The 13,186-nt window shown below is 28.2% G+C and overlaps 1 protein-coding gene across 1 annotated transcript; it reads right to left on the bottom strand.

Moving 5' to 3' along the window:
• Positions 1-5,828: 5,828 nt before the first annotated feature.
• On the bottom strand, positions 5,829-6,582 carry LOC119673086. Its single transcript, XM_038084309.1, has 2 exons — positions 6,477-6,582; positions 5,829-6,349 (listed from the first exon to the last, which is right to left on the bottom strand). Exons 1-2 carry the CDS (start codon positions 6,502-6,504, stop codon positions 5,835-5,837), a joined length of 543 nt encoding a protein of 180 aa, XP_037940237.1. The 5' UTR covers positions 6,505-6,582; the 3' UTR covers positions 5,829-5,834.
• Positions 6,583-13,186: the final 6,604 nt, after the last annotated feature.

Genomic DNA, 13,186 nt, shown 5'->3' on the forward strand with positions numbered 1-13,186 from the left:
ACGTCAAATAATGTAGGATAATGTACGATAATGTAGTAGTATCAACGGACCTAGCAGCAATACGTTCAAAACATTAGCGTATCCAGATCTACTACTTTCACAATATAATGTACAAATAACACACCTTAAAATATAGCCTAAAAATATATTTTCTAGTATAAGCATCATCTGCCTCTTGGCACAGTCGTGGTTCACAGTAAATACCGGAATAAATCCAGCCTTATCCCTGCTATTCACAATAGTTTAAGGTGTTATAATATATAATAAGTGAAATCTGCAAGCAGAAAAGAGGAAACAACTAGGCACTCATAAAACAACTCGAGGATTTACGACTTCATTGTTGTTCTTTGCTTATCGTCTCACACAGTAAGCGACGTGTAACTCATCTGAAACTATTTGGAAAGACTTTATTTATCTTATCAAAATAGTTAAGAATTATTAATCTAAAAATCAACAATCACAAAATTAAACTATACAAACAAATCTAAGCAGAATTCCTACAAGTCACCTTCGCTAAAAACAATGTTGAATATGTATACACTTTCTACTACCTTGAAAAGGGTGATTTCTAGAACTGGATCTACTAACGAAGATGTGCACAACAGACCCAGAATAGCTTAATATACATTTGCAAGATTATTGGTAATTTGGCGATCAGTCCAAATCTCAATAGGAACATAGCTCAGAATATTTAATTTATCATATGATCTTTCACATATCAAAAGAAAACAGCTAAAATACATACAAGTGTAAAAATATGTTTTTATTAGGAGCAAAATTCACTGACCTGAGAACGTGAGTCAAGAAGATTAGAGAATAAATGAGTGGATAACAATACAAACAAGTACAAATTATAAAAGTAAATAAAACTGATGCCCGGTTTATCATACACTAAAAACCCAAAAAAATATCGCTGGCAGCGAATTCAAGTAGTCAATCCAACTATTAAGACACGAAGAACTATTGACGTCGATTAACAAAAAATGTTATAGTGCAATTATGCGAAATCGGTCGAGTCAATAATTGTATATCACTATTTCTGATCTCTGGAAATTAAATTTACAGTTGATTTAGCCTTGTTTAAACTATTTAAACCCATCTTGCGTTTCTTCTTAGATCCTTTTCAGAAAATTCATCAGACTATTGTAAAATGATTGTAAATCTATTTATTGGGAATAACTAATCATATTGATATTATTATCATATTAATATTATCATATTATTAATATTATAATTATTATCATTTTTTATTATTATTATTTTCTAATCGGCATACCCTGATTAGATAAAATACCCATAAGTATTTTTCTGGGCTAAACTCTGGGCTTAAACTATTAGTCCCACTATTGAATCGATATCACCTGCTGATGCTTGTGACAAGCCTAAATATCACATAAAATATATATTGCTATACAATTCGTCAACAGAGTGAAAATAGGTTGAACTGATATAAGATAAAAAACTATTACTTTAAAAACTTTCCTCTAGTGAGACACAAGGCCCCACATCAAACTTTACCAATTCTAATGTTTGCAAAAATTGTGACTATAAAGAAAATGAGAAAAGGGTCTTGTCATCCATGTCTTGGATGGAATCTTGATAGAAGTTTTATAGTTATATTATACTATTTAAAGATTCATGCTAACTATTTAATGCTTTAATAGTGGAGATTCTAGTTGTCGGAAAAAATATATTTAAAGGGAAACATTTAAGTTGCAAAAAGAGCCAAGATTAGAAAATGCAACAGACCAAATTATTAACAAGTGATCTAAGCAAAGGTTGACGATTTTAGACAATTTAAATCGGTTGCATCTTAGGTTATATTAAAATATTTCCTAATATATGTCAGGTATTTTATCTAGTTATCTCTAGTTGATCATTTTATATCAAACTTATATGTAAAATTATCACAATGAGCCCACTTTTCGGAACTATATGAGCTGAACTTACTAGAAGTTGCCTGCTACTTGCAACCTACCCTTATAAGGAAAATAGACCGCTCTAGAACAATGGATAGCAAAATCTAAGCTCAAACACTAATAATTTCTTATGTAAATATGCATCTTAGAAGTGAAACTACAGATGTATAAAAAAGTTTGGATTCATCTGATTTAGCTATGAATCCATAGATTTATGCGCCACTTACGGCACGTATAATCTATATGTCTATATGTAATCTAAATATAGTAAAATCTATATATAAAATAGATTTGTTAAATGGATCCACACTCAAAGAGATTACTTAATTTCACTGTAGCCATTTTCGGATTTATGACATGATAAAATCAATTGAATTTATATATTCTTTGTTCTCGAAGATTTCATTTATAAAAAATAACTTTGTAAAAATATATTCTTATAACTTCTATTTTAGAACTTTTCTTTACTTTCTTACACCGCCTTAAAATGGGACATCTACAAATATCTAAAATTTTCATAAAATGATGAAATGTTATATATTTTAATATTAAAAAAAATATATTTATTTTTCTCGAAAAATAACCTTCAAAAATGTTTTTTACCTATTGGAGTCATATTTCTTTTTAAATGTATAAAAATCAAGTTTTTTTTGCGATTTAATAAATTGTTCTAATTTTTTAAAAATTATTAATTTAAGGTTTAATGAACTACGGTTATATCTTTATTTTGCACTCTACATACTAACCTATACAATGTAAAGATTCGAATTAATTGAGGCTTTATTTATAGTCTTAACGAAGATATATTGGAGTCTTTTTATAAGAATCAATATTGGCCGGGGCCTTTATGCAGGCTCGAGTGGACATGCGTACAGTAGGCTAGCCTAACCAAGTATTGTAGGTTAGCATAGCTCACAGTGTTAATGTCTATTTTGACTTCGTATGTACAAAATATATATATAAAAATAACCATTAATATTTTATGTGTAAAAAATTCATTAATTTTTAATTTGAAACTCGAACTTTCTACACATTTATAATATATATTGTATTAAATTTTTTTCCCAGAACCCCCTAAAACTGAATGTAAGGCATCCATTTATTTTGTTCAATTAGTATTGATATTAAATATTTGAATATTAAAATAAATTTTTTTTATTTGTTTACATTAATTTACCAAATGCTATCACTGATTTTAGATAATAAACTAAACTTGAAATTTGAATCGTAAAAGAAAGTCTTTGACCTCCATAAATTTGTCTGCATAGCAAATTATTGAATATTGAATATATTAAAAGTTATAAAAATTTAAAATATAAACAAATTTAAATTCTAAGAATTGTAAATTAAATTTTATTTCTATTTTTACATAATTATGGAGACATGGTTTTAATTTTTTGCAATAAAAGAGGTAGATTGCTCATTGAAAATATACTCAAAAGTAAGTCCTCCAATGCACTCCACTTAAAGTTCAACACTTCTTTATTTACTTTAATTTAATATTTATTTTGAAATATCAAATTTTTATTATAATTGTATACATATAGATAATCTAATTATTCTACTTTATTTCAGTTTCCCTAGTTCTCTATGATCTTATGATCTTACGTCACATTGCTGTATTTTCGCACCCCTCTTTGCCTTCCGTAGCAAATTCTAAATCAAGTTAGTTTTAATGCTCTACTTTAATGACCTGGTATTGCGTATGGAATACTAAAGCTATTGCCGAAAAGGAACAATAAGGCGATCGAATTTAAGATCCTATATAAAAAAAGAATGATGTAAATAAAATCAAATTCAAATGAAGTTTATGGGAAATTTGCACTATCAAATACAGTTGTATGACGGTAAGTCCATAGTTTCAAATGTGATTATACTAGCTTAGTAGACAGCCCAAGCAGGTTTCTCAAAATCCTGCTGCTGCTTGGAAAAATATTAAAAATTTGCAAAGCATTGTATTTGAAGTGTCAAAATCCTCAAAGCTGTCTGTATATTGGATGCCGTGTTTGTGACCTTAAATATAAAATGCACTCTAAGGTTCTGTTGGCACGATTCATAACTGTTGATGGAACATGAACCTACATTACATTAAAAAAGCTAAAGACTAACGTAGGTCAACCATATTTTCGATATGATCAACTAATTACAGTTTCTACTAGTTTGTAGGCTACTGAGTTCAAATTCGAAATATTGCTCGAAATATGATACAAATACAAATCCATAAATAATAATTCAACAAGAATTTTAAGATGAAAACTATAAAAATTGGTTAACAAAAAGGTTAATGGAATCCAATAAATATGATTTTGCATCGATTTTTTCACACTAAAGAAAACCTCAACAGATATTTGAAAACAGTGTTATGTTCTCAGTCCTCTTACAGTTTCCGCTTACGCGTTTCACCTAGGCACTACCGTAGGGTCAACAGAGTGTCAAAAAACTGCATGTCTAACAGATATGGGCTCGAGAATTGGCTAGTCAGTTGGTTAGTAAACTACTAGGGGTAAAAGTGGTAAAGGCATAAAGGTAGCGTAGGAGTACTAATGATATTAATAATAATAAAATAATACAACTAATAGTAATATTAATAATAGTATAGTAGTATTAGTAATAATATTGATAATAATAGTATTAGTAATTATATAAATAAAAAGAAGACATAAAGCTGGCACTTATTATCAGTGGTGTCAATTCTTTATCGAAGCCACGTTTACATACTATAATATTTTGCCATTGCCAGTTGCAAACTGTATTCAAAAGTATACCCTAACATCAATCTGTATACTTTCTTCTCTGTGCTGAAAACTCCAGCTTCTGGAGGAAAATTTATGCAGTACTATGATATGAATCTGAGGCCGTCACAGTTACAAAGCTTCAGAAGCTAAAATTTTTAGCACAGAGGAAAAAATATACAGTATAATCAATGAATCGAAAACTTTAAAGCAGCTCTAAAAATTGTTAGCTGTTATATCTAAAACTATGTATCAGCCTTCAACTTAGAAAATATAACTAATCCCCGATATAATCTTGTCGTATACTCTTCAAAAAGAATGACATAACAAATAGTATATCAATAAAATTAAATTAAAATATACTATATAAATACCACCTATTTCTGTTTTCTAAGCTGTTCACCTAACATATTTCATAAAATTATTTCAGATTTTGAAAGGTAACAATATAACAGAGTTGGTGTCTTCATTAATAGTTATGACTAGAATGAAATACTTGAGCAAAATTAAATTATAAATTAAAACTAATATTATGTGAAAACATTTCTAAAACAAACTATTTAATAAAATATTTTTTCATCTTTGTCAACAAAAATCGGTAATATAATAAAGGAACAGTATAGGATAAATTAAATTAAATCCAGGGTTTTAGATGGCTAGGAATCGATTTACCACAGCGGTTTAAGGACTCTCACCGGTTGGTCAATATAATATAGGAAAACCGAAGAACGGTGGTAAAGTAGACAATCTTAACGAGATGGATGTGCGTGATTAAGAAGCCGTCTCATTAGGTCGAGCAAAATGGAACGCATTTAGGTATTATAAAAACACTAATCCATTAAGAACTATGGTGTTTAAAGAGGAGTTAATATAATGAAGAGTTAGATTGAAAGTTCTCATTCTCTTATTGTTTAAGAGTTTAGGAAATTAGAAAAAATATTTAATGAATTTATATAAAAATTATTTAATAAATATCAATATTAAAAAATTTATGCTTGATGTGAGAAAATTAAAAAAAAAACAATTTTTTTGTATGTTTGTGTTATAATTACTATTACTAAAAACTTAAAACTAATATTTCACAAATATTTAACAAACAAAATAAATATATTACACATCACAAATCATAAACAATACAAATTTCTTAAAGTTTCATTAAAATATTTTATGACTATTATTTTATTTAACAATCGAAGTTTTTTTTTGCATAATCAATAGCTTTCATAAATTTACTGATTTCACCACAGTTAAGACCTAATTTATCGAGATCACTTATTGTTAAATCCACTAAAACCGAAATATCAATTTCTTCACGTTCACAAAACTGTTTATAATTACTGAGTTGATTCGAATCAAGTGCCATAATCATTTGCTTGGATAATGGTTTCGTCTTAACTGGTGAGCCTTTGATATATCTCACCTGTGGACATTTAGCCTGACATCCACATTGTCTTTTCAAGCTGGAATTTGTTTTTGACGTATTAGGTGTAACCGCTAAATATTTCTCAGTTTTAAACAACGTCTTCTGCTTCACTGGTGAGCCTCTTCTGCACGGACATACAGTGGGGGTAGTCGGTCTATAAGTCGTTTTCGATGTGTGCGATAATTGATTGATTTTGTTCTTTCCAAAGTCAAAAATAAACGAGATTGCGTTTGTTGGGGATAGAGGAGTTAATGGTGTGAACGGGGATTTAGGATCTATAAAAACAATTTAAAATATATAAATATATGTGGATATAATAATCTATTTCTTTATAATATACATGTATATTCATACATATTACCAGATTAAAGTCTGCTAATAAATGTTTTAACATATTTTTACCTCTACTCAGACGCTTATAATTTTCCATTGCTATTATGTATTTATATTTAAAATTTTTAAAATGATTTTATCTTTTATTAAATAAAATTTACCACATTGCAGTAGGTCTGATAAGAAACTGTAAAATTTTGAGGGGTTATATATTTCGATATTTTTATAATTAAAAGTTTAAGTTTAAGAATAAACTCACAAAATGGAATTCGATAATACACAGTAAAAAACATTAAACAACTTAATTACACAAAAAAAATTTATTTTTATAATCACTAGAATGTGTCTGATTAGGAACATAACAAAGGGTGTTTATCATCATATATACGAAGAACTTTTCGTATGTAATAATCCATGTCAAAATGATATAACAGGTATTCTATGACAAACAGTACTGAGCTATATGTTGGTATATATAATATCATCCAAATATTTCAGAATTTATGCAAATAAAAGTGTAATAATACTGTCTTACTGATCTATAGTCAGATAATTAGATCAGCATTACTTTATGGGTGTGTCGCGTATAGCAAAGCTGCCGACTCTACTATACAAAAGCTAGAAATTGCTCAAAGTCAGGCTCTCCGAAGACTCTTCAAAGTGCCTTGGTACATCCGCACAAACGACATGCTAAAAGACCTTAGAATAGACCCGATCAAAAAATATATAAGGGACAGAGCACTGAAGTTATATGCGAAAACTGACAGGCTATCCTACTTAGCACTATCTAATCTTAGAGTAATCACTCTCCGCACGGGGAGGTACAGGGGGCAGATCTTAGATCAATCACTGAATAATCATGAAACTTATAAGGAATACATAAATTAGTCAATGAGATGGGTGGGATCCTATAACACCCCAAGCTATCAAAGAGTAAAAGTGCTCAGTTGCGCTGATGTATGGACCAACATACATACTGTCTTACAATCGTTTTTGAAAAATTATTTTACTTTATAAAACAAAACAACATAAGTCTTTATTATCTAATACGTCAAATCCGTGATTATTAATTATTTATCACACAACACTATCTGGCCTATTCTCAATAAATAATAAAAAATAGAAATAAAATAATACTTACCACAGTGCTATTAATATTTTGTTGGGGGCATTCGCAATGCAACTCGTAGAATTAGTGTGCCTCCCTAATCGACCTTGATTATATCTCCAAGTCAAACTTCCTCTATACTACAGAAACACATAATTTTGTATCAGGATAACACTGCTGTTCCCAAAAACGAATAAAAAGCCGTATATATATTTATCGCCGCATTATACAAATATATTAATTCCAATGGAGCATTTATCCGCATATTATACTGAAACGTTTGTTAAGACCACCGTAATGTGACGTTTTCACGAAATGTAATCTTATCTTAATTAATAATAATTGATCAAGCTACAGAGTCCAGTAGTTTTAAACTTTACAACATGGTGCTCTTAACACACATTTCGGTGTAATGCGTCGATAAACGCCCTAATGGAAGTCTAAGTAATTCCGCCGGTAACAAATTAAAGCTAAAAATTTGGATATAACTTCTACCTTAGAAAAAGAGGCTTATCTAACAGCTCTGTTGTTCTTTAGGTCACAGCATCCGATTGGAAAGTCCTACTCCACATCAAATGAAAGTAAATTAATACAGTCCAATTGCCCGCGACCATTTGGGTTTTAAACGTATGCAGCACGATACTCCCATTAAATGAGCAAACATATATTGGTCAAGACAGTCGAAGTTATGTAGCCCAAACTCGAGTGATATCAGATTACAATTCCGGTTGGGTGCAGCAAATAAAACTCAGTCACTACCATTTATACTTCAAACAGTATCGAGTGGAACCTACCTGATTTTTTTCACCTTTTACGACAGGTTTGTTATGCTTTACCTTGGGAATAGTCTAACCGCTATCCCACAGGACGATTAAGCTACAGTAGCTATCGGCAGTAGTTAAAAATCTCCAAATAGCAGTTAGGTAATGCGCACAATTAAGCCATCTATAAAATCCATATATACACACATTTTAAATTTCAAATGTAAACCGATTTAAGGATTGTGAGCTTCTAAACAAAAACAGCTTTAAAATTATTGCATTAATTTATTTTTTATAGTGAGATTATGTGAAAACATTTTATTAGACAAAAAATAAGACTTGTTAAAGTAAATTCAATACTTTGATTTACTAAGAAAATTGTTTCTATGTTCAGATTTTTAAGCTTTCTTTCATTGGTCTTTTGATCAATGCTACTTTAAGAAGTAGTAAATCATAAAGTTTATCAATAAAATTAATAAAGTTATTAGTAACAAGTTACAAATGAAAAGTTGACTCTTCGACTACATTGGCAAGTTTTTGACAAGTGTGATATATTTTGCTCTCAGAACCTCTCAGCCGATATTGCTCTGTGATCACACTCTCTAATCATAGTTCCATAAACCCCTTGCAAACAGTAAAAAAATTGAGCTAATTTTTACTACCTAGCCATAAAACACTTCATTCCTTACTATATTTGTATGGAAATTGTTTGAGATAAATATATTTTCTTAATGCTGTCCTCTGGTTGATACAAAACATTTTGCAAGTTAGAAAAGAAACAGATTGTTATAGCGGATATTTCTTTTATTGAACGATTAATATTTATTTATATAGTGTTTATTCAAATTTAATAATAATAAACATAAAATTGTGTTATTATTTAATAACTACAAGACTATGAATATTTATATAATATTTAGGTTATAATATAGACTACAGCATGGAAATAAAGGCGTTTTCGATTGGTAAATGTAGATTTAATCTAGATTTACTCTTGACATGTCAAATTTTGTTGCCCAATTGAATCAAACCACATTTTATTTGTCAAGTCATATAAAAAGGTTGATAATTTAATGGTTATCTTGTTACTCTGGCAAAATATTCAGAATGTTAAAAATTAATCTCAAGTGTTATACATTTCGCTCGAGACTTATAGCACATTCACAATGTCTCATTTGTTCGGTTTCACGCATTATAACCACTAATGAGAATGATTTACTATACAAAATTCTTTCTTATAAATGAACTCATTATTATTAAATCAGCTCATATAAAGCGAAAAAATGCGAATGCAACCCATAAAAATAAATTTTCCACAAGGAAAATTACTAAAATTTGAAATATGTATTATATGTTCTATATGTAAAATGTGAAACAACAGCTGAGCTGTAAACAAAGGCACTGAGGAAGTAAGTATTTTATGAAATCTTTCTTTTTATTAATTGCATATGTAATTGATATATTAAATTATATATTAAATTTTTTGTGTGATATATTAGTAAGTGATGTTTATTAAAGTTCTATCAGCTGCCTTAATGAGCTCATTATAATGTGAATGTTCACTTAATAATATAAATGAATAAATGTCTAAATGAGACAGTATGAATGTGCTATTACCAATCGAAAATAAAGATTAAAGGTAAAGTAAATTGAAATTTCCTAGGGATTTTTTGCACTGCACTTATGTAAATATTTATTTATTTTTTTATTGCACTTATTTATTATTTTTGGTTAAAAGTTTTCTAATTTATATACATATTTATTAAACATCTTATAAAATTTTCACAATGCTTACACCTAATTTATTCTTGAAATTCTGGTAAACACTAACATTCGCTGCCATACCGACATAACTAACTATTTTCCTCAATTTACCATCAATTTACTTGAACTCGCACGCGGCCATAATATATATAATAAAATAGTTTTAAATTTTTATTAATATCAGGCGAAACAATATATTTTATTTGCAATTTGCTGTAAGTACCTTAAAATACAGCTCTGCAAAGTAAATTTCATTTTGCTTTGTACTAATTCGCACTGCAATTTTATTCAGTGTCGCCTAATACCACTTCTTCAGCACATCTCATTTACGTGATGTGCTACATTACTGTTAAAAATGTAAAATTAAGTGTATTAAAATATAAAAAAAACATTTTTTAACGCAAAAGGTATGGTTGCTTAATCCAAAGAAAAGAATTTATTAATAAAATACCAGCGAATATGTGCAAAAATGTAAAAAATTTTATGTGCATACTCACATCTGTGTTCTGAAGTGAAAAAGTGTAAAAGAAAATTTATATATGGTTGTGTATAATGTGAAAAATATGTGCAAAATTATATGTGTGAGCCGGTTAGAAATAAATTTATTTGCAAAAATTTACATAAAATTAATGACATAAATACTAAATTAAGAGCTTAAACCATTTTTTCTCTAACATATATAAGTTCTCTTTATTTTTATTTTATTTGAAAATTTGGTCCTTACGAATATTTCGTGAAAATGAAATATGTATTTTTGACAGTTTATTATCAACACTTTCGTTCCCCACAAATGAAGTAAATTTAAAAAAAAACATAACCTAACTTTATGCAATTTATATATATAATTTTATATATATCGGTACTTAGTAATGCACATATATATTAATAGGAAATATATATATTACGAAACTAATAAAACAAAAAAATTATTGATATTGTTTGCTTTAAATGTAGTGAAAGAATAAATTGCTCCTCATGTGTTGAAACCGATACTAATTTGTTTTATAAAATTTTATATAGTCATGTTATAGAAATTAGTTGTTTAATTACGTTCTTAATTTTCTTAAACATTTTATTCTAATAATTAGATTTGTTATAATATATTACGTGCTGTGTACTATTTTGTGTAACATTTCACGATTCTCGATAGTATATCATAATAAAATAATGTTATATTGAAACAATTTGTTTACGTATTAATAGAACTATATCTAATGATTTGCATTTCACAAATAATTTAAATTTATTTAAATTTGCAAAATATAAAATAAATCTTGAAATACCGATATAATTTGATAACACATCACTATGCGGTTTCGTTTACTCGATTACCGAGTAACGAACGACCACTGCTGAGAAAAACTCTTATTGGTGTAAATCCTAAAATTCATATTGGCAAAATATTCTAAAACATGACATTTACTTTTGTTAAAAGTGTTTTTGAAAACTTTTAATTTAAACAATGCTATCATAAATATATAAGATGAAATAAAAGATGAAAACAAAATTTAAATATCATAGAAATGAACTGCAAAATAAATCTATTTTTAAACAATGTGATTATATATTGTGATCTATGCAGGAATTAATTTGCAATTTTACAAAAAAAAAAAAGAAAAAAACGAAGTAAATCAACACAATTATAAACACATAACATATTTAAATTGTATGAAATATAAAAAATTCTTACTGTGTGATTGTAAATTATAAAAATAAATCTTGCTGTTTTTTCAACAACATGGAGAAAACAATGATTAAACACAATTTCCAGTATAAAAAACGGCTTTTGATATAATATTTAGTTTTATATTATGTATATAGTGTTTGAAAGCCGGTATTTAACTAAGAAGAATTAACCTATAAGGCGGGAAAATGAATATGAAGAAAGAGGTTCTTAGAAGGTGTTAAGTTTATATACTTTAGAAACTGTTTAATATTGAAGTATATAATAATGAAAGAAATTAAAGTATATATTAATTACGATATATACATTCATTTTAATAATTTCTAGAACCGGGGATGTTCTTTGAATTATGATAAAAATATATTAGTTCTGTTTGTGACCATCATGAGTATTTTGCCTAATCTCACATGAGTTCTAAAGCTAAATTCAAAATCAGTCTACATAGTCTACAAAATTATATATCCAAAAGCTATTAAATATTTAAGTTGTCATAATTTGATACAGTGGAACCCATGTTTTGCCTAACATAATACAGTATAAATGATAAGTGGGCTTATCGTCAACCAAATTTTGTTCAGGGAGTTATTATTATTATGACATGTTCTATAAATTACAATCATAATTCAAGAACTTAGTCTATTCACATATGCTTCCCAGACACCCTTACTACGCGCTAATGCTCTAAACTCGTTGAATGATGTATTAGTTTCCATGTTTATTGGAATCCTTTTGGATTCCATTCTAATGCAGAGTGTGCTTTTTGCTTTTTGAGACGCATGCATATACCTTAATGCATGCAGCAAGTTGTTCCAAATAATGATTTCAATTGATTTTAGTGAAATTATATAGCTGAGAGCAATGTACGTTAGGAAAATATTAGCTTCCTGACTAAAGTCCGTTTATTACTTTATTTAAATCATTGCATTTTACTGTTAAAATCAGTAAATTTTAAATATATGTCAACTACCACCATGTTGTTATAACCTTAAATGGATGTCCGATACTTTTTGCTAAACCTTACTTAAAGAAAATACATGAAAGAAAATAGAAACTAGATAGATGAAATGTTGTAGTTACAACCTAAGTTTGAGCTCTGTTAATATTTACTAGACCCTAGACCATGCTAACAGAAAAGCCATGGAAAACCGTAACAAGTACGAGGTGGGAAGAATAGTAAAAACTATTATTAAAATACAAGAATTTAATACTTTTAAATTTAGTTTGGCTATAGGTTCTAGAACATTTCTACTTTAATGTAGAACTGTTAAAAATGAGTTAAAGCTAAAACAAATAAACGACTTTTGATCCTAAACAATGCCATTATATTTCTCATTTTTTTACCCTTTACAAATATATTCGTATTTGTAATTCCTCTTATGTTAACTGCTACGTGTATATTCCGTGGCTACAACAACAACATTTTCATACGCAGAAAGTAACTATATTTAATCCTAAATAACGA

Source organism: Teleopsis dalmanni, chromosome 1 (genome assembly GCF_002237135.1).
Source record: "Teleopsis dalmanni isolate 2A chromosome 1, ASM223713v2, whole genome shotgun sequence".
Lineage (NCBI taxonomy): Eukaryota > Metazoa > Arthropoda > Insecta > Diptera > Diopsidae > Teleopsis > Teleopsis dalmanni.

Coding starts and splice junctions, on each gene's coding strand:
- LOC119673086 (XM_038084309.1), bottom strand. CDS start 6,504: ATGGAAAATTATAAGCGTCTGAGTAGAG. Junction 6,350..6,476: donor TTATAAGCGTCTGAGTAGAG/GTAAAAATATGT, acceptor TTGTTTTTATAG/ATCCTAAATCCCCGTTCACA.